The sequence below is a fragment of the Manihot esculenta genome, chromosome 9 (genome assembly GCF_001659605.2).
Source record: "Manihot esculenta cultivar AM560-2 chromosome 9, M.esculenta_v8, whole genome shotgun sequence".
Classification (NCBI taxonomy): domain Eukaryota; kingdom Viridiplantae; phylum Streptophyta; class Magnoliopsida; order Malpighiales; family Euphorbiaceae; genus Manihot; species Manihot esculenta.
The window spans coordinates 2,441,253-2,462,367 of record NC_035169.2 but is presented as its reverse complement, the minus strand read 5'-3'; the positions used below and the strand labels follow the sequence as shown (position 1 = coordinate 2,462,367).

Here is a 21,115-nt window from a genome sequence, read left to right as displayed (position 1 = left end):
AAAGGATCTAAATCATTTTGCAATTGGTTTCCTACCTCTCAATATGTACCCTGTCAAACCTTATCTTCTCTGACAAACCTAACACTTCCATTTGCCATGGATGCAGAATAAAAAAAAAAAACTTCAAGAATTACGCAGGAAGCAAAAAGAAAAATACCATGTATAAACAGAAGCCCAAAGAAAATTTTATTGAGTATATTACAAGGTTTACAATGTGCTAAACACAAAATCTCGCTTAATGTACAGCTGAAAGGAGAAAAGAAACAACCAAAGCAACTTTTCTTGCCTAACTTTTTCTCAAACAGTAAGAAACAATGTGTTTCGCCTTCATAACACCATACAAACGTATCACAAAATGCACCATATAAATAACTCAATAGGTGGTCTAAAATAAATTTGTTATATACCATATTGACAAAATGATCATACTTGATTGTATTATTATTATATCATAAAGATATATCATACAGAGATGATTTCCCAAGTATTTTTCCTTAATATACAACCATTGTAACTAATTTACTATCACATGATTCAACAATCTCACAACTAAAATTGCTAGATTTCTGTCAATCAAGAAACCGATAAAGAAAAATGGTAGATTTCTCAACCACTACACTTGTATTATGGGGCTGCATATCCTGCACCCTGCATTTATAGGGTAGTCTAGTTGCTAAATCAATTCTCCATTAAAGCCCCACTTGTTTATAATCACTATTTTCATTATTATTAAAAATATAATAATCAAGCAAAAACGAATTGCTTATACATTTATGTTTAGAAAGGTGAAGTTGTAATCATATCCTAGCAAGTAGCTACAAGAAAAATTGATAGCATCTTAAAAGGTCATTGAGCACAAAAGTAAAATAGATAAAGATTCTTAAGCATTGTAGCGAGGAATCAATTAGTTTTAGTTCTCAACTCATTCTTAGGACTGAGCTCTCGAGTTAAGGCTGTAGTAGCAGCCCAAAAAAAATTGTATGGAAGATGGTGGGTTTACCAGCAACTTGATCATTAAAAATCTATGACCTCCAGTCATCAACAATATTATATCCAAAGAGATCTAGTCCATGTCTGAGTTCAAGCGAAAGGCACACACATATCATGGTTTCCACTGCAGGTAATTTACAGTGTGAGAAATTTTCATTTTGTGGAAGAGAATCATAACTGATTGAAATTAAAAATGAAATTTGAATAAGTTAGTTAAATTATATATCTACTACATTTGAAGAAGGCAAATTACCAAGTTTCTCTCCAAGACACCCTTGAACGGCCAAGATATAACAACTTTAGTTTGCTGATCCCTCATTGCACCCCTTTAGAAGCCTCAGAACGATTTCGTAGTTTGCTTAGAATGAGATCATTATTCAGCGATAAATGTACTACCAATTCTGTGGTAGCAGCATCAGCAGAGAACCCCTTATCAACCATTTCGTTGATTAGTTCTGATGCTTTTGGTAAATCCTCATGCTTGAGAAACCCTTGAATGATGATATTATAACAACAATTATCTGGTAAACATCCTACCTTTTCCATGTCTTTAAATACCTTATACGCTTCATCCATTAATCCTTGTTGGCAGAGTCCTTTCATAATTGCGCTGTATACATAAACATCAGGTTGTAAACCAATTTCAAAAAGACTAGAAAAAAGTTCCTTGGCATCATTAATCTTCCCAACTTTGCACATACCATTGATCAGAATGCAATAGGTCACAAGATCAGGCTTCAACTGACTTTCCTCCATTTCTTTCAATAGGGTGAGTGCTTCATCCAGATTCCCCTGTCTACACAAGCCATTAATCATAATTGAGAAGGTTACTATATCTGGCTGGTGACCATGACAGCACATATTCTTAAAGAGCTCCTGTGCAGTTTGGGGCCTCCCTGCTTGAAACATACCCTCTATAAGAGTAGAATAAGTAACAACATTAGGAACTAAACCTTTATGAGACATTTCATCAAAAAGTTCCTTCGCATCATCTATCATTTTGCACTTACAATATCCATTGATCAAAATGGTGTAGCTAAAAATGTCAGCTATTTCATTGGTCGCCATCAGATCAAATACCTTTCTAGCCTTATCAATTTGATTGTACAGACAATATCCATCCATCAATGAACTATAAGTGACAACGTTAGGTTCCACACCTCTTTGAATCATTATTTTGATTATATTCTCTGCATTTGAAACCAGTCCTTTCTTACAAAGAGTGTCGATCAATATATTGAAGGTAAAAACATCAGGGGATATGTTCCTCCCCACCATTTCTTTCAACAAGGTCAAAGCTTCCTTGAAATGGTCTGAAATGCAAAGACCATCAATTAAGGAATTGTAGGTGACCACATCAGGCTCTACACCTCTTTGAATCATTACATTGAATGTATTTTGAGCCTCTGAAACCATTCCATCCTTACAAAGAGCGTCAATCAATACACTGAAGGTATAAACATTTGGTAATATGTTCTGCTCCACCATTTCATTCATCAAGGCCAAAGCTTGGTTCTTTTGGCCTAATTTGCAAACACTGTGAATTAAACCAGTGTAAGTGATGACATCAGGTGAAATGCCCTTATTCCTCATTTGAGAGAAGAGCTCTAAAGCCTCACCAACTAGCACATCCTTGCAAAGTGCGTCAATGATTGCATTGTATGTCACAACATTTGGCGCACAACCTCTATCAGCCATTCCCTTTAGTAGCCCAATAGCCACGTTTGTTTTCCCAAATTTACACAATCCGTTTACTATCACATTGAAAGTACGAACATCAGGTTGATTACCACGTGCAACCATATCATCGAAAAATTCCACTGCTTTATCCATTTTACTCTCCATACAAAGCCCATTAATTAAGGTAGTAAATGTCACAGTGGTAGGCTCCAATCCGAATTTGAACATCTTCCCGAAAACAGAGAAGCCAAAATCCACAAGGTGTAAGTGGCAGAAGCAATTAATTAAGATGCTAAGAGAATAAACATCGTGAGAGATTCCTAGCAATTCAATTGTTTTGGACATGGAAAGGACAGTGTGATATTGTTTCATTTTCACAAGGGCAGATAAGAATCTACTAAATTGAGCCCTAGAAGGAAGAGGATGCATATGAATTACATGATTGAAGGAAGCAATGGCATCATCAAGGTGGGTAAAAGAAGCAGATTTGAAGTTATTTGTCAAGAAGCGTGCATCTTCAAGTGTGGAAGTAGAAGAATGGCAATAATTGGTAAATAAGAATAGGAATGGAGATTGAATGGTACCAATTGCCCCTTGTAGCTGAAGATGGAAGCTCCTGCTCTTCCTCGTCCAAGGCATCTTCATCATCATCATCATGGATCTCTCGTCAGTTGTTTTTAGGGATGGATCGGAGATTGGGAATGAGGAAAGGAAATAGAGAATCGGAAAAGGAAGGCTCTCTGCCAGCTGGTAAAGTGGTAAGGATAACAAAAGGAAATGCATTACTAGTTGTTTATATGCACCACATTTTGTAATTTTTTTATTAATTTTTCATATAAAAATATTATTTACTAACAAATTAAATTTATTATTTTATAATAATAATTTTTTAAATATATTTATATATATATTTTTAAAATTTTTATAATAATTAAAATACTAAATTTTTAATATTTTAATTAATAAAAATAATATTTTATTATTAAAAAATATTAAATTAGAATCTATTTAGCCCTCAATAAAATTACATAATTTAATTAGCTTAAAATTTTAAAAGGTTTAAATTGAATTTATTTGACTCTTAATAAAAGTATAGAGATTTAATTAAATTTATTTTCATAATTTTTTTATACAATATTATATTAAAATTGTAATATTATATTATTATAACCGTACCTTATAATAGAGCGGGAATGGGTTATGGTTTATGGGAAGTCGATAGAGAAGGATGATGAATAAGCGGTTAAACTGCATAAACAGTACATAGGATGTTTTGGACCTAGCTTTCTTTTAATTTTTTAAAATTAAAATTAAAGTTAAAATTTCTTTTAAATTAAAAAATCATTAAATTTATTTTATTATTTAGTCCCTGTAATATTATTTAGTTCATATATATTAAATACATTTTAGACTTTTTATAAGTAAAATTTATTATTTAATCTTTATGATATAGAAAAATATATTAGTTAGTCTATTTATTTTGAAAAATATATTAAAATATTCTTAAAGTACTAAAAATATATTAATTAGTCATTTCATTAGTTTTATCCATTACATATTTTACTATTTAGTTTCTGTATTAAGAAAAAATTTATTAGTTGATACCTCAATTTTATAAAAAAAATTTACTAATTAGTTTTTTGAGAATATTTAAAATTTTTTTTTAAAATTTAATAGCTAAAATTAATGGAGAAATTAATTAGTATATTTTTTAAAATTTTAAGAATATTTTAATATATTTTTTAAAATTAATAGATTAATTAGTGAGTTTTCTTATATTATATGGACTAAATAATAATTTTTATTTTAATAATATTTAATCAATTAGTAAACTTTTTAAAATCTCAAAAAACTTTTAATGTATTTCTCAAAAATGAGCTAACTAATAAGTTTTTTAATATGACAATGATCAAATAATAATATTTTGTTATAATATCATAAATATAATTTATTAATATTTTTATGTATAACCATTTATAAAATTATTTATACTATTATTTTACTATTAAATATTATATTTTAAAAAATTATATTATTTTTTAACATTAAAAAATTAGTCATTATTTTTTATCATTAAAACTATATTTCTTATAGTGTAATGTTTTTCTAAAAAATATTTTCTATGAAAAAATCAACGCCTTAATTTCTATACTAACTTTATGTCAAGAGTTTGGCATCAAACCAATAACAAGATTTAAATTGATATTATAAGAAATAAAAATCAATGCATAAATAGAAAAAATAAAACTTGAAAAAAAGATGTATATAAATGGTAGATATAATTGGTAAAATTATTGAGAATTTGCCATGAAAAACCCAAAAAAATTACTTTAAAATATAAAAGAGTGAATTATTATTTAATTTTTATATTTTATCAAAATTGATTGTTTAATTTTTTAATTCTGTCATTCGATTAAAATAAATTTTTATATTATACGAGTTGAGTTTTTATCGAATTTAGTATCGAATAGTTCATAAACAGTTTAATTTATGTACATATATAATATTTTTAGTTTAAAACTAACAAGTTTAAAAATTAATGAGCAAAAAAAACTCTATACTTTTGATTTTGTTGTAATTATACATCATATTTTTTTTTTGTCAATTAAATCATGACTTTTAAAGTTGCTCCAATTGTATCTACTGTTATTTATACCATTAAAAACTAGCAGAATCGCCATGTCACTTGCCATGTCAATGCCACGTCAGATGAATTACATATTTTTTTAGTCACCTAAACAAGTTAGATTAAATAATCAAATACTTAATCTATATATTATTAATTTTCTTAAAATCCACTCTAAATATTATTATAATTTAAAAAAAAGTGGTGGATTAATATTATGCTTGAGAGTTAAAAGAATAATTTTTAAAAAAAATCCTAAAAAATTATTTTATTATTTTTGATATTTTTAAGTTGAATCATTTTATATATTATTTTAAATTATTTTTTAACACTTCATAATTAATATATTTAATAAGGTCATTTTCTTAATGATAGTTTTAAAAAATAATGCTAAAACAGTAAGCATATTAGATAGATTTAAGAAAAATCGATTGATAATAATTTTAGTCAAAATAAAATTAAGATAAATTGTTATTATAAAATTATTGATAAAAATAAAAAAATTGAATAATAATATAAATAGTAATTTTTAAATACATTTAATAGTGAAAAATGATAACTTTATAATTTTGTAAGTTTTTAATTGTACTAGTAATGGTAGGGTGCATTTAGTCATACATTAAAAAGATTGAGTTTAATTGACAAAAGGTAAAAATATAGGGTGGAATTGCAATAAAAGTAAAATATAGAGTTTTGTCGCGATTAATTATAAACTTTACTGATGTAGCGTGACGATATGGCGAGTGACGTGGTATTTCCATTAATTTTTTAATAGCATAAGTAACAGTTGGATGTATTTGGAGTAATTTTAAAAGATCAAAGTTTAATTGGTAAAAAAAATACATGGTATAATTGCAACAAAATCAAAAGTATAGAAATTTTTTTGACGATCAACTCTAAGTTTAAAACTAAATAATTTTAGTTAAATAAGTATATATAAAAACTAACTCACAAATTTGTGAAGAATGAGCTTTTAAATTTTAAGGATCTGAATATCTGCAAGTTTGAAGGGTATAATTAAATTATGTAGAATTGAACTTTAAAAAACTTAGGTTGGCTCATGAAAATATATGTAGGATTTGAATTTATATCTCTTACGATGTTAATCTCAGCCTACTTAACGAGATAATTTACGAGTCTATTTGCGAATATGCTCATAAGCTCGAAAACGAGTCGGACTCACGAGTTTTAACGAGCTGAATTCTATGGAGTTCAAAAACGAGTTTAAAAATTAAGTTCGAACTTAGCTCGTTTATAAATTAGACCGAGCCCGATTGAACTTTTATCGAGCCGAATCTCGAATAACTCACGAACAAACAGTTTAATTCATTTACACTTCTAACTACTGCACCTTTCTCAAACGGTAAAGTATCTATCACAAGAATATTCCTACTTGATCTTGAACGATACACTTTGCTAAAAAATAAGATTTACATGAGTTTTTTTCGCTTGTTTCACTTTTTTACCGATCATTAATCTAATTTATATTAAGTAATCATATAGACCTTACACACTAATCTTTAAAAGTGTCCTTTTCACCGATTAATATTAAGTAATCAGATGCAACACCATGGATTTTTTACCATCCCTAGCCTCGATTTGACAAGAAGTCTATTATGGATAGCTAACCAGGTTACAAAACTGTGCCTGGGAATACGCTTACCCCACATCACCTTCGACAAATTAACCACTCCACCCTTCCTTCTTAGGACTTTCCAACCACTATTAACAGTGTAAGTCTATGAGTTTCCATTTAATATCTGCCCATTCATTGCTTACATAATGTTTTCGAACCTCTTCCCAGGCTCCTTCCATAGTGGAATCCAATGGATTAGGAAGCCTCCACATACCATCCAAACCTCCCTCACCTTAGCATGTCTATGATGTCAGAATATCCCATATTCAACTCAGAGACCTCTCAACAAGACTTTTCCCACCCATGCAAGGGTCGTACCAAAATGAAAAACCCCTCTTCCCAACTTATATGCATAATGCTTTCTAAAACAACCTCTAATTTTCACCAGATTCTTTCAAGATCAACTAGCATTACTAGGTTTAGAGATCCCCAAAAACTGAAGCTTTTCAACTTATTCCTCACCATGTACCCTACCAGCATAGGATAATTATTTCGCAGACCATGAGTCAATTCTACTAGTTATTATACTAATAAGCTTCTGACAATGCTCTTTTTTAATACTAGTAGATACCAGAGGTAATCCCAAATAGATAACAGGAAGAAATCCCTCCCTGAAATTGAGTAATTGTAGAATTTGCTGCTTCATCTCCTCTAGCACTCTTGCAAGATAAACACAGCTCTTAGACTCGTTTACTTGCAATCCTAAAACCTCCTCAACTTCAAGGCCTCTCCAAGCCCACAGACCAAATTCCTAGCCCCATGACAAAACAAAAACAAATCATCTACAAAGCAAAGTGACTCGATGTTGCTTCTTTACACCCTTTACGAAATTTGAACCAGATTTTCAATTGCATTTTCGTTTGCAATTTTTATTTAACCAATCCAAAATAATTACAAATATCACAAACCTAAACTATTAAATGCATAATATAACACAAATCAACCACAAATCTAATGTATTCAATTACAATAAAAAGAAAAGTCTTTTGAACTTAAAATTGAACATAAATAATCTAGTACAACCACAAAAAATGTATAATTAAAAGCATATTTTTGTAGTAAATGCCAAAACAAATAGTAACCCAAAATCTGTACAACAAGTAATCAACAAAAATCCTCGATTGCTCATTTAATCCATCTTCATCTCAGGCATGCGGGAAAAGACCCTGTGGACTGGTGGAAGAGATACTGCACCATGCTCAAGCTCAGATGTACCTGTTGCAAAAACTCAAATTAATACTTAAACTCAACAAGTAGGTGTTAAAACTTGCACTCAAGGAGTAAGTATTAACTCTAGTTCAAGTTATAAGTATTAACTCAAGGAGCAATAAATAGAAATTATTTTGAGCATAAACTTACTACAAGTAATAAACTAGCAATAAATAGAAACCATTTTGGGAGCATAAACTTATTACAAGTAATGCATGTATATGATAAACTAGTAGGTGTTAAATTCTAATGGACGGAAACAGGCATGAGTAGCTTTGGTAAAATGATACAGAAAGCAGGTGTTAACACCTGCTAGTTCACTGATTTAACACCTGCATTCTTACTAGTAAAAATCAAAATATATGATAAAATCTCCAAGTTATTGTCCTAATGCAGCATGTTTACTGAAAAATGATAGCATTTTAAAAGGTCATTGAGCACAAAAGTAAAATAGATAAAGATTCTTAAGCATTATAGCATGAAATCAATTAGTTTTAGCTCTCAACTCATTTTTAGGACTAAGCTCTCGAATTAAGGCTGTAGTAGCAGCCCAAAAAAAAATTGTAAGGAAGATGGTGGGTTTACCAGCAACTTGATCATTAGAAATCTATGACCTCCATTCATCAACAATCTTATATCCAAAGAGATCTAGTCCATGTCTGAGTTCAAGCGAAAGACACACACACATATCATGGTTTCCACAGCAGGTAATTTACAGTGTTAGAAATTTTCGTTTTGTGGAAGAGAATCACAGCTGATTGAAATTAAAAATGAAATTTGAAGTTACTTAAATTACATATCTACTACATTTCAAGAAGGTAATTACCAAGTTTCTCTCCAAGACACCATTGAATGGTCAAGATATAACTTTAGTTTGCTGATCCCTCATTGCACAGCTTTAGAAGCCTCAGAACGATTTCGTAGTTTGCTTAGAATGAGATCATTATTCTGCGACAAATGTACTACCAATTCTGTGGTAGCATCATCAGCAGAGAACCCCTTATCAACCATTTCGTTGATTAGTTCTGATGCTTTTGGTAAATCCTCATGCCTGAGAAACCCTTGAATGATGATATTATAAGAAAAATTATTCGGTAAACATCCTCCCTTTTCCATGTCTCTAAAAATCTTATACGCTTCGTCCATTAATCCTTGTTGGCAGAGTCCTTTCATAATTGCATTATATACATAAACATCAGGTTGTAAACCAATTTCAAAAAGACTAGAAAAAAGTTCCTTGGCATCATTAATCTTCCCAACTTTGCACATACCATTGATCAGAATGCAATAGGTCACAAGATCAGGCTTCAACTGACTTTCCTCCATTTCTTTCAATAGGGTGAGTGCTTCATCCAGATTACCCTGCCTACACAAGCCATTAATCATAATTGAGAAGGTTACTATATTTGGCTGTTGACCATGAGAGCACATATTCTTAAAGAGCTCCTGTGCAGTTTGGGGCCTCCCTGCTTGAAACATACCCTCTATAAGAGTAGAATAAGTAACACTATCAGAAACTAAACCTTTATGAGACATTTCATCAAAAAGTTCCTTTGCATCATCTATCATTTTGCACTTACAATATCCATTGATCAATATGTTGTAGCTAAAAATGTTAGCTATTTCATTGGTCACCATCAGATCAAATACCTTTCTAGCCTTATCAATTTGCTTGCACAGACAATATCCACCCATCAATGAACTATAAGTGACAACGGTAGGTTCCACACCTCTTTGAATCATTATTTTGATTATATTCTCTGCATTTGAAACCATTCCTTTCTTACAAAGAGTGTCGATCAATATATTGAAGGTAAAAACATTAGGGGATATGTTCCTCCCCACCATTTCTTTCAACAAGGCCAAAGCTTCCTTGAATTGGTCTGAAATGCAAAGACCATCAATTAAGGAACTGTAGGTGACCACATTAGGCTCTACACCTCTTTGAATCATTACATTGAATGTATTTTGAGCCTCTGAAACCATTCCATCCTTACAAAGAGCATCAATCAATACACTGAAGGTATAAACATCTGGTAATATGTTTTGCTCCACCATTTCATTCATCAAGGCCAAAGCTTGGTTCTTTTGGCCTAATTTGCAAACACCATGAATTAAACTATTGTAAGTGATGACATTAGGTGAAATGCCCTTATTCCTCATTTGAGAGAAGAGCTCTAAAGCCTCACCAACTAGCTCATCCTTGCAAAGGGCGTCAATGATTGCTCCGTATGTCACAACATTTGGCTCAAAACCTCTATCAGCCATTCCCTTTAGTAGCCCGATAGCCACATTTGTTTTCCCAAATTTACACAATGCGTTTATTATCACACTGTAAGTACGAACATTAGGTTGATAACCACGTGCAACCATATCATCGAAAAATTCCAATGCTTTGTCCATTTTACTCTCTATAGAAAGCCCATTAATTAAGGTATTAAACGTGACAACGTCAGGCTCCAATCCGAATTTGAGCATCTTACCAAAAACAGAGAAGCCAAAATCCACAAGGTGCAAGTGGCAGAAGCAATTAATTAAGATGCTAAGAGAATAAACATCGTGTGAGATTCCTAGCAATTCAATTGTTCTGGACATGGAAAAGACAGTGTGATATTGTTTCATTTTCACAAGGGCAGATAAGAATCTACTAAATTGAGCCCTAGAAGGAAGAGGATGCTTATGAATTACATGATTGAAGGAAGCAATGGCATCATCAAGGTGGGTAAAAGAAGCAGATTTGAAGTTATTTGTCAAGAAGCGTGCATCTTCAAGTGTGGAAGTAGAAGAATGGCAATAATTGGTAAATAAGAATAGGAATGGAGATTGAATGGTACCAATTGCCCCTTGTAGCTGAAGATGGAAGCTCCTGCTCTTCCTCCTCCAAGGCATCTTCATCATCATCGATCTCTCGTCAGTTGTTTTTAGGGATGGATCGGAGATTGGGAATGAGGAAAAGAAATAGAGAATCGGAAAAGGAAGGCTCTCTGCCAGCTGGTAAAGGAATGCATTACTAGTTGTTTATAGCACATTTTGTATATTTTTTATTAATTTTTCATATAAAAATATTATTTAATAACAAATTAAATTTATTCTTTTATATTATTATAATATTAAATTATTATAACTGTACCTTATAACAGTGTAGAGCGGGGATGGGTTATGGTTTCTGGGAAGTCGATAGAGAAGGATGATGGATAAGTGGTTAAACTGCATAAACAGTACATAGGATGTTTTGGACCTAGCTTTCTTTTAATTTTTTAACATTAAAATGAAAGTTAAAATTTCTATTAAATTAAAAAACCATTAACAATTTCACTGAAAAAAATTAATTAATATTTCACAAGAAAATTTAACTAATTAAAAAAAAAATCGATTAAAATATGTTGAAATAAATACATGATTGATTAAAATTTGTAAAAATCTTAACCTTATTATGTTTCAGAAATCTTAATCTTAATGATTGAAATGGAAGTTATAAGGAGGGCTGTGCATGCGATAAAACTTCAGAATTTATGGGTGATGGAAGGTAATTGAGGTTTCTCCAGTTTTTCATTATTTATTTTTTATGTGTTTTTAATTAAAAATTAATTTATAAATAAATAAATTTAATTACAATTGAAAAGATTGAGATAAAATTTTAATAATAAGTTTAAGTTTATAAATATTAAAGGTTAAACTAGAGGGTGAATTTATAAAATTTAAAATTTAATGATTAATTTAAACGTATATAAATAGAATAGAAATTAAAATTTAAAATTTAATTAGTTGAATTCGTTAATTTAAAATTAATTTTTTTTTAATTTAAAAGATTTTGCAGTTAAATAAGTGTATTTCACACATATTTTAAAATTGTTTAATATTTATGAAAAAGTGAGTAAAAAAGAATTATTTGAAATAATAGAGAAAATAATAAATTTTTTATGATAGAAGTTGATTTTAAAAATAAATTAAAGAAAAAATAAAATACTGTAATTAAAATGATAAAATAAATAATTAAATTAAAATTCAGTCGTAAGTAATTAAAATTAGTAGATTTATAGCCGATCATTAATTAAAAAGATATTCAATCGATTGTACATTATTTGATTATAGTGTTTAAATAAGTAAATTCCACTTATTATTTTTTAAGAATAAATTAATTTCTAATTAATTAATAATTTATATAGATTTAATTAATTAACACATTTGCATAAAAGAAAAATTCAAATTTAAACAATAATAGTAAGCGAATTATTTAAACCAAATCAATTAGTTTCTTGACATAACGAAATATGTTAATTGCTACTTATATTAACACAATTAAATAATTTCATATTTACTGGGGTTAATTAGTAATACTTATATATTCTTCACTCTCTCTCACACCTACACATTCTTCTATTCACAATACCATATTCCTCTTTTCAATGGATTCTTGTCTCTGCTTAATTCTCCCTCTGCCATGAAGTGAGGTTCAAGATTCACTGATTCATTCCATTTTCTTGATTTTTGAATTTCTGTTTGTTCTTTTTTGGGTTATTTTGGTTAGAGGATTTCTGGGTTCTTGTTGAAATTTCAGATGATGAGCTTTCATAAAATGGGTTACTTTTATTTCAGAACATCTCCAATGGCAAAGAAGACTTGCTGGTTTGGTTGGTTCAAAAGGCTGTTTGTTTCTCAGGAAAAAACAAGAACAGAGAAGGTTGTTCCTTTTCTACTACCCTGTTCTGTTCTTTCTTTTAAAAGAAACATTTCATGTTTTTTCTTTGAAAACAGAAATCTAGAAGGTGGAGATGGATTCTTGGAAAGCTAAAGTTAAAACAACGTCCTGTGCTGCCATCACCTCAATGGATCATAGATGAAGCAGCAGAAAAGCAGAGAAAGTTTGCTGTGACTGTAGCTCTTGCGACGGCGGCTGCGGCGGAAGCTGCAGTTGCTGCTGCTCAGGTTGCAGCTGAGGTTGTGAAGCTCACTGGTTCTTCTCAATCTCGTCTTCATTTCGCCATGAAAGATGAAAACTTGGCTGCCATTAAGATTCAGAGTGCTTTCCGGGGATATCTTGTAAGCTTGCAGAAACCCTTTCTCTTCTGTAATGGCTAAGCATGAGCTTCTCTACTGTTTAAATTCATATATTTTTTAAAAATCTTTCTGATAATTATTTAGGCTTAATTTCATCAACTTGATTTTACTCACTTGAGTTCAATTTAATAGAATTTATGCTGATGTATGATCTTACACAAGCCCTTGAATGGTATTGAAACAGGCAAGGAAAGCTTTGAGAGCATTGAAGGGAGTGGTGAAGCTTCAAGCCATTGTTCGTGGACAAGTTGTGCGACGTCAAGTAGGAACGAAATTGAAGCGTTTGCCATCCAACACAAAGATGCGATCGAAGGTCCGAGTGACGACCATTGACATTTGTAAGGAAGGCGAAAATAAACAATTGTCCAAGTCCAAGGAGTTGGGAGAAATGGACAGTAAGGTAAGGGTAATTATTTTTAAGGCTTTCTTTTCCCTTCTCAAGAAATGTCTGAGAAATGGAGCAAATTGTGAAGAATAAAGCGAAATAACAGCATATGACATATGCTGCTCTTTGTTTTGGTTTCTTGACAGCTCGAATGCAAAAGCCAAAGTTGTTGGGATTACAGCACACTTTCAAAGGAAGACATGGAAAGTCTATGGTTCAAGAAGCAAGAGGCTAGCATCAAAAGGGATCGAATGATGAAGTACTCATTTTCACACCGGGTAATTTTATCTCAAATGCCATTTGTTTTCTGCTGTTCCCTTCATTTCTCATGTTCAGATTCTGCTACATTATTATCTATTTCAGGAGAGGCGAAACACTCATGTACTGGAAGAATCAATAGCCAAGAATGAACCTGATAAACAGAGACACTGGCTGGAAGAATTGGCGAACAAAGATGCATTGGCTAGAGTACGGATAGAGAATCTGAAAGCAAGTCACATATTTGGTACAACACAAGTGAAAATGAGTTCACGGAAACAAGATAACATAGAAGCATTGAGTTCACCAGTGTCATTTCCAAGAAGATCATTTTGTCGGTCGCAACGGAATATTACAGGAGATGACAGTTCTGCACTGAATTCTTCTGTTTTCCCAACTTACATGGCTGCAACAGAATCTGCAAAGGCAAAGGCGAGGTCGATGAGCACACCGAGGCAACGAATAGGAATTCAGGATCATTTTCTCATTGACAGCTTATCATACAAAAGTGGACTTTCTCTTTGGTCTTCTTATAACAGTGAATGGTTCGGAAACAGTAGCGAAGCTGCTCAGCGCGTTCCTATAAGCGTAAATCGCCATTATTGATGAGATGCCTGGCTTGCTTCTCAACAAAATTAATACCAACCAGAAGAGTTAATGCTTCTCAAGAATTACTTGATCAGTCACTAACAAGACAATGAAGTAACTTCAAGCTGTGCGAATGATCGTTCTTTGCCTGGAAAATATTTTTGTGGGGGTGAATTGAAAGGTATAATTTTGTGTTAGATCTATGATGTCCATAATCAATCACTTGATCACTTACATATTATATATTGATTTTCTTTTGAGGGGAGAGAGAGAGAGATGAGGTTTTGTTTTTGTGTTTATTGCAGAGGGTTGGGTGTGAGAGTTGGGGTTTTTGAGAATGGTGTCATGGAGCTAAGTAGTTGCAATCAGCAGTGTAATGTTAAATTATATGAACTTGTATATGATGATTTATTTATTAGTTTATTAATATATTCTATTTAATATCTATTGAAAAAAAGTAAAATTTTCTGATTTTAAAAATCTTCTAATAGTATGAGTTCTTTAATATTTAAGGAGTAATATGAGTGAATGGTATGTTAACGAAAGGCAAACATAGTTTATTTTAACTATATTAAAGTTTTATTTGAAAATAGGTGCAAATATATTTTCATGTGATAGAAAAAAAAATCATTTTAATTAAGAGTATATTTAATATAAAAAAAATAGTTATATAAATATACTGTAAGATTCATATAAAATCTTATATATTTATATTTTAAGTTAATGTTAAACCGGTTTAAATAAGAATTGCTATAATATAAAGGCATATTTTTATAATTTGAAATCAAATTTTTGAATATGAGCCGTGAAAGTTAGAGAGAGTGCTTTATCTCTACCTGTTTACTTCCGAGGGCAAACCTTGTTTCTCTACTAGTGGTTAGTACTGCAGCCTTTCCCTGTTCCATTTAAGTAAGGGATGGCTTCCTCGAGTCTTGGATATGGGTTTACGCTCCTTGTCTCTATGGCTAGGGTGAAAATATTGTATTTTTCTATTTTTACTTTTGCAGTTCTAGATTTGGAGCTTCATGGTGAGAGTATTTTAAAGATCAGTCTTGGTTTAGGTCAACTCATAGATGTGATATCACTCTTTCGGCGACTGAGGGGGCTGTGGTTTGCTTGCATGTATTCTTTTTTTAGGATGGGTTCAAATTTTCTAGGGAGGTGACATATCAAGAGATGCTATTAACGTCACTGATATGACTCCAGTCTTCAAATGGTTATAAGAGAGTGAGTTGCTGTGAGCCATGCTCTCTCCAGCTTACAAACGAATCACAAATAAATTTTTATCCATTTGTATAAACATTGTTTGTAATTTTTTTCAAACGAAAAATAATTTATTTATATTACAAATAAATTCACAAATAGAATAATCATTCATACAAACAAGTTTAACCGTTAATACAAATAAATTTGATATTTGTTTGTATTTTTCATTTGCATATTCTCTATTATTTAGAAATAAAATTTCACATATAAATGGATAATCTATTTGTAAATCCATTTTTATAATACAAACTTTATAAATTCATTTGTGATACATTCCATTAATCTATTTATAAATTTATTTGTGATTTAAATAACTTATCCATTTATAAATTTACTAATGATACAAACAACTAACTTAAAGTTAATCGAGTTGAGCCAACATTTTCAAAGTTTAAACTTGTTATTAAAAAAATTTATAAATTCCAATTCGATTTGTGAATTATTTAACGAACTTAAACTTGATTCAAGTGTGGCTCGTAATGAACTTGTATTCAAACTCAATTATTAATCTCGATTATTAATTAGATGTTTAGAAATAGTTTAAAAATAAAATTAAATAAAAATATTTTAAAATTAAAATATTTAAATTTTCTCATCACTCCATATAAAAATATTATAATATAATAAAAATAACGTAGGAAAAACCTCTTTCTATAGAAAAGAACTATTCGTCTTATGAGATTAAAATTAAATAGATATAAATAGATTTAAAGACGAGTAATAAAATTAAATGAAACAAAGGATTGATAACTATAATTATCTTTTTAACTATATATTCTTTATACTTAATTTAACGGTACAGATATGAGAATCCTACTTGGATTATCCGAGTTTTGAAGAGCAGAAGGATCTGAATCATTTTGCAATTGGTTTCCTACCTCGCAACATGTACCCTGTCAACCCCACCTTCACTAACAAACCATTTCCCATGGATGCAGAATCTCAAAAACTTCAAGAATGATGCATCAAGCAAAAAGAAAAATACCATGTACAAACAAGAGCCCAAAGAAAATTTTATTGAGTATATTACAAGGTTTAAAAAGGGGTAAAAACATAAAATCTCTCATTATATACTGCTGAAAGGAGAAAAGAAACAACCAAAACAACTTTTCTTGCGTAACTTAACTAACATCTCAAACAGTACATCCAATCAACTTGGCACAAAGTAAAGAATCTCAAAGGGAAGAATATATATATACCTTCGACAAGCATTTCTAAAATTCAAATTTTCATGTTAAAAAATTGATTTCATTGGAAAAGATTGTGAACTTCATATTATTAGATTCTAATATATATATATATATATATATATATATATATATATATATACCCAACTTGATGACTAGAAAAAAAAAAAAAAAAAGGTGACAAATAGGATGTTTGCTTTTCCCTCAATTCCCATAACATTTTCTGTTATCTATAATTTTAGTGACATTTCATCCAACCAACAGGTGTAGAAGTCTAGTGATTCTCTTACCTGTACTCTGGGACTGTATATCCTGCACCCTGCATTTATAGTGTAGTCTAATTATTAAATCAATTCTCAATTAAAGCACACCGGTTTATAATCATTATTTCCATTATTATTAAAAATATAATAATTAAGCAAAAAAGAATTGCTTATACCTTTATTGTTAGGAAGGTGAAGTTGTAATCATATCCTTGCAAGTACCTACAAGAGAAATTATAGCATTTTAAAAGGTCATTCAGCACAAAATAAAAATAGATAAAGATTCTTAAGCATTGTAGTATGGAACCAATTAGTTTTAGTTCTCAACTCAATTTTAGGACTGAGCTCTCGAGTTAAGGCTGTAGTAGCAGCCAAAAAAAATTGTAAAGGAGATGGTGGGTTTACCAGCAACTTGATCATTAGAAATCCATGACCTCCATTCATCAACAATCTTATATCAAAGAGATCAAGTCCATGTCTGAATTCAAGCGAAAGGCACACACACATCATGGTTTCCACCACAGGTCATTTGCAGTGTTAGAAATTTTCATTTTGTGAAAGAGAATCACAGCTGATTGAAATTAAAAATGATATTTGAAGAAGTTAGTTAAATTACATATCTATTATATTTGAAAAAGGTAATTACCAAGTTGCGCTCCAAGACACACTTGAATGGTCAAGATATAACAACTTTAGTTTGCTGATCCTTCATTGCGCACCTTTAAAAGCCTCAGAATGAGATCATTATTCCGCGATAAATGTACTACCAATTCTGTGGTAGCATCATCAGCAGAGAACCCCTTATCAACCATTTCGTTGATTAGTTCTGATGCTTTTGGTAAATCCTCATGCTTGAGAAACCCTTGAATGATGATATTATAACAACAATTATTTGGTAAACATCCTACCTTTTCCATGTCTTTAAATACCTTATACGCTTCATCCATTAATCCTTGTTGGCAGAGTCCTTTCATAATTGCGCTATATACATAAACATCAGGTTGTAAACCAATTTCAAAAAGACTAGAAAAAAGTTCCTTGGCATCACTAATCTTCCCAACTTTGCACATACCATTGATCATACTGCTATAGATCACAAAATTAGGCTTCAACTGACTTTTCTCCATTGCTTTCAATAGTGTGAGTGTCTCATCGAGATTCCCCTGTCTACACAAGCCAGCAATCATAATTGAGAAGGTTACTATATTTGGCTGTTGACCATGAGAGCACATATTCTTAAAGAGCTCCTGTGCAGTTTGGGGCCTCCCTGCTTCAAACATACCCTTTATAAGAGTAGAATAAGTAACAGCATTAGGAACTAAACCTTTATGAGACATTTCCACAAAAATATCCTTTGCATCATCTATCATTTTGCACTTACAATATCCATTGATCAAAATGCTGTAGCTAAAAATGTCAGCTATTTCATTGGTCACCATCAGATCAAATACCTTTCTAGCCTTATCAATTTGCTTGCACAGACAATATTCATCCATCAAGGAATTATAAGTGATAACATCAGGTTCCACACCTCTTTGAATCATTATTTTGATTATATTCTCTGCATTTGAAACCAGTCCTTTCTTACAAAGAGTGTCGATCAATATATTGAAGGTAAAAACACTAGGAGATATGTTCCTCCCCACCATTTCTTTCAACAAGGCCAAAGCTTCCTTGAATTGGTCTGAAATGCAAAGACCATCAATTAAGGAATTGTAGGTGACCACATCAGGCTCTACACCTCTTTGAATCATTACATTGAATGTATTTTGAGCCTCTGAAACCATCTCATCCTTACAAAGAGCGTCAATCAATACATTGAAGGTATAAACATCAGGTGATATGTTCTGCTCCACCATTTCATTCATCAAGGCCAAAGCTTGGTTCTTTTGGCCTAATTTGCAAACGCCGTGAATTAAACCAGTGTAAGTGATGACATCAGGTGAAATGCCCTTATTCCTCATTTGAGAGAAGAGCTCTAAAGCCTCACCAACTAGCTCATCCTTGCAAAGGGCGTCAATGATTGCACTGTATGTCACAACATTTGGCTCACAACCTCTATCAGCCATTCGCTTTAGTAGCCCAATAGCCACATTTGTTTTCCCAAATTTACACATTCCGTTTACTATGGTATTGTAAGTATAAACATCAGGTTGATAACCACGTGCAACCATATCATCGAAAAATTCCACTGCTTTATCGATTTTACGCTCCATACAAAGCCCATTAATTAAGGTAGTAAATGTCACAGTGGTAGGCTCCAATCCCAATTTGAGCATCTTACCAAAAACAGAGAAACCAAAATCCACAAGGTGTAAGTGGCAGAAGCAATTTATTAAGATGCTAAGAGAATAAACATCGTGAGAGATTCCTAGCAATTCAATTGTTTTGGACATGGAAAGGACAGTGTGATATTGTTTCATTTTCACAAGGGCAGATAAGAATCTATTAAATGGAACCCTAGAAGGCAGAGGATGCTTATGAATTACATGATAGAAGGAAGCAATGGCATCATCAAGGCGGGTAAAAGAAGCAGATTTGAAGTTATTTGTGAAGAAGCGTGCATCTTCAAGTGTGGAAGTAGAAGAATGGCAATAATTGGTAAATAAGAATAGGAATGGAGATTGAATGGTACCAATTGCCCCTTGTAGCTGAAGATGGACGCTCCTGCTCTTCCTCCTCCAAGGCATCTTCATCATTGTCTCGTCAGTTGTTTTAGGGATGGATCGGAGATTGGGATTTGGTAATGAGGAAAGGAAATAGAGAATCGGAAAAGGAAGGCTCTCTGCCTGGTGGTAAAGGAAATGCATTACTCGTTGTTTATATGCACCACATTTTGTAATTTTTTATTAAATTTTCATATAAAAATATTATTTAATAACAAATTAAATTTATCATTTTGTAATAATAATTTTTTAAAACTACGTTATTTGTAGAAATCGTGTATATTAATTTTATATTAATTTTTATGTAATATTGACTATGTTTAGAAAATTAAATTAATTTGTGAACCTAAACATAAAAACATAAAATTATCAAAAATTTAAATGGCTTTAACATTCATTCTTTATATTATTTTTATAAAATAGTATTGATTACTAATACTTTTATTCTTATATCTATTTATTGTAATATTAAAAAAAATAAATTTTATGCCGATTTAATATTTTTATGAATACTAATTGTTAAAAATTATTAGCATGAATTATTTATTGCTGAAAGTTTTAGTCATCAACTCAAGTATTAATATTATAAAATTAATATTTTATAGGAAGTTTTGAATTTTAGTCGGTTTTTATAATAAAATTTAATTTGAATTTAAATAGTAATTTGATATAATTAACTAATTAAATTAAATATTTATAAAAAATAATAAAATACAATAAATTTATAAGTTGTTGTCTCCAAATAGGATCACATGACAAAAACCTGATAAATGAGTAATGTAATACCCGGTTAGACTCCGGTATCGGAATTCCTACCGTTCGGTGGAATCTCGGATATCGGAAATCTCTGGAAGGGTAAAACCATGTTTTTATAAAATGTTTTAATGTATTTTATGTTTTTAATCAAGAAAGGAAATGAGTTTTTGCATGAAAATAACTTTGGAGGGAAACCCATGTTCGGCCGCCGAACCTCAAGTTCGGCCGCCGAACATGCACGCACTTCGGGAGTGCCTTAGACCCCCGAAGGCATAAGTGAGGGAAGTCCAGGTTCGGCCGCCGAACCTTATGTTCAGCCGCCGAACATGGCATGGATACGGAGGTACATTCGGTCCCCGAATGTGGCTTGGCCAGCAACCTATAAAAGGGTCCCCTTGTCCGAACGGGCGAGCTTTTCTCCCCATTTTCGGCCAAGGTGAGCTCTCCGCCGTCCCTCGCCGATTTTGAGTTTCTTCCTTCAAATCTTTCATGATTTTCATGAGTTTTCACTTTGTTTTGAAGATTTTTGAGCAAAGAGCAAGTTTTG

At 31.3% G+C, this 21,115-nt stretch overlaps 6 protein-coding genes across 14 annotated transcripts in view; 1 reads left to right on the top strand and 5 right to left on the bottom strand.

Moving 5' to 3' along the window:
- LOC122724553 (putative pentatricopeptide repeat-containing protein At1g12700, mitochondrial) overlaps positions 1-21,115 on the bottom strand; it is a 69,502-nt gene that overhangs the window by 6,208 nt on the left and 42,179 nt on the right. The window lies entirely within an intron of this gene.
- The window catches only part of LOC110607256 (putative pentatricopeptide repeat-containing protein At1g12700, mitochondrial), a 79,859-nt gene that overhangs the window by 16,776 nt on the left and 41,968 nt on the right, over positions 1-21,115 (bottom strand). The window lies entirely within an intron of this gene.
- Positions 1,016-11,158, bottom strand: LOC122724526 (putative pentatricopeptide repeat-containing protein At1g12700, mitochondrial). Of its 2 annotated transcripts, XM_043959736.1 has the most exons (3): positions 10,612-11,158; positions 1,244-2,890; positions 1,016-1,114 (listed from the first exon to the last, which is right to left on the bottom strand). In XM_043959736.1, exons 1-2 carry the CDS (start codon positions 11,040-11,042, stop codon positions 1,306-1,308), a joined length of 2,016 nt encoding a protein of 671 aa, XP_043815671.1. In that variant the 5' UTR covers positions 11,043-11,158; the 3' UTR covers positions 1,016-1,114; positions 1,244-1,305. The 2 variants fall into 2 exon arrangements, with proteins under 2 accessions (XP_043815671.1, XP_043815672.1); XM_043959737.1 differs by lacking the exons at positions 1,016-1,114; positions 10,612-11,158 and having other exon boundaries at positions 1,462-1,600; positions 1,692-3,454.
- Positions 7,872-18,619, bottom strand: LOC122724535 (pentatricopeptide repeat-containing protein At1g62930, chloroplastic-like). The gene is made up of 3 exons (XM_043959784.1): positions 18,528-18,619; positions 8,968-9,623; positions 7,872-8,147 (listed from the first exon to the last, which is right to left on the bottom strand). Exons 1-2 carry the CDS (start codon positions 18,534-18,536, stop codon positions 9,027-9,029), a joined length of 606 nt encoding a protein of 201 aa, XP_043815719.1. The 5' UTR covers positions 18,537-18,619; the 3' UTR covers positions 7,872-8,147; positions 8,968-9,026.
- LOC110607252 (protein IQ-DOMAIN 12) lies at positions 12,462-14,798 on the top strand. 3 transcript variants are annotated; one of them, XM_021746341.2, is made up of 6 exons: positions 12,462-12,592; positions 12,738-12,822; positions 12,897-13,181; positions 13,384-13,599; positions 13,731-13,862; positions 13,948-14,798. In XM_021746341.2, exons 2-6 carry the CDS (start codon positions 12,748-12,750, stop codon positions 14,446-14,448), a joined length of 1,209 nt encoding a protein of 402 aa, XP_021602033.1. In that variant the 5' UTR covers positions 12,462-12,592; positions 12,738-12,747; the 3' UTR covers positions 14,449-14,798. The 3 variants fall into 3 exon arrangements, with proteins under 3 accessions (XP_021602033.1, XP_043815716.1, XP_021602032.1); XM_021746340.2 differs by having other exon boundaries at positions 12,500-12,587; XM_043959781.1 differs by having other exon boundaries at positions 12,485-12,822.
- Positions 17,016-19,919, bottom strand: LOC110607247 (pentatricopeptide repeat-containing protein At3g22470, mitochondrial-like). Of its 4 annotated transcripts, XR_006351988.1 has the most exons (5): positions 19,782-19,919; positions 17,793-19,425; positions 17,552-17,624; positions 17,323-17,368; positions 17,016-17,202 (listed from the first exon to the last, which is right to left on the bottom strand). XR_006351988.1 is itself a non-coding variant. In XM_043959776.1 (3 exons), exon 2 carries the CDS (start codon positions 19,423-19,425, stop codon positions 17,839-17,841), a length of 1,587 nt encoding a protein of 528 aa, XP_043815711.1. In that variant the 5' UTR covers positions 19,782-19,919; the 3' UTR covers positions 17,375-17,624; positions 17,793-17,838. The 4 variants fall into 4 exon arrangements, 2 of the variants coding, with proteins under 2 accessions (XP_043815711.1, XP_043815710.1); XR_006351989.1 differs by lacking the exon at positions 17,552-17,624; XM_043959776.1 differs by lacking the exons at positions 17,016-17,202; positions 17,323-17,368 and having other exon boundaries at positions 17,375-17,624.

What these genes read in the sequence shown, in the direction of transcription:
- LOC110607252 (XM_043959781.1), top strand. Translation starts at nt 12,700, where the DNA reads ATGATGAGCTTTCATAAAATGGGTTACTTTTATTTCAGAACATCTCCA. An exon ending in GTGCTTTCCGGGGATATCTT is followed by an intron (nt 13,182 to 13,383) that starts GTAAGCTTGCAG and finishes GTATTGAAACAG; the next exon opens with GCAAGGAAAGCTTTGAGAGC. An exon ending in AGTACTCATTTTCACACCGG is followed by an intron (nt 13,863 to 13,947) that starts GTAATTTTATCT and finishes TATCTATTTCAG; the next exon opens with GAGAGGCGAAACACTCATGT.
- LOC122724526 (XM_043959736.1), bottom strand. Translation starts at nt 11,042, where the DNA reads ATGATGATGAAGATGCCTTGGAGGAGGAAGAGCAGGAGCTTCCATCTT. An exon ending in GTTTTTGGTAAGATGCTCAA is followed by an intron (nt 2,891 to 10,611) that starts ATTCGGATTGGA and finishes GAAGATGTTCAA; the next exon opens with ATTCGGATTGGAGCCTACCA.
- LOC110607247 (XM_043959776.1), bottom strand. Translation starts at nt 19,425, where the DNA reads ATGCTCAAATTGGGATTGGAGCCTACCACTGTGACATTTACTACCTTA.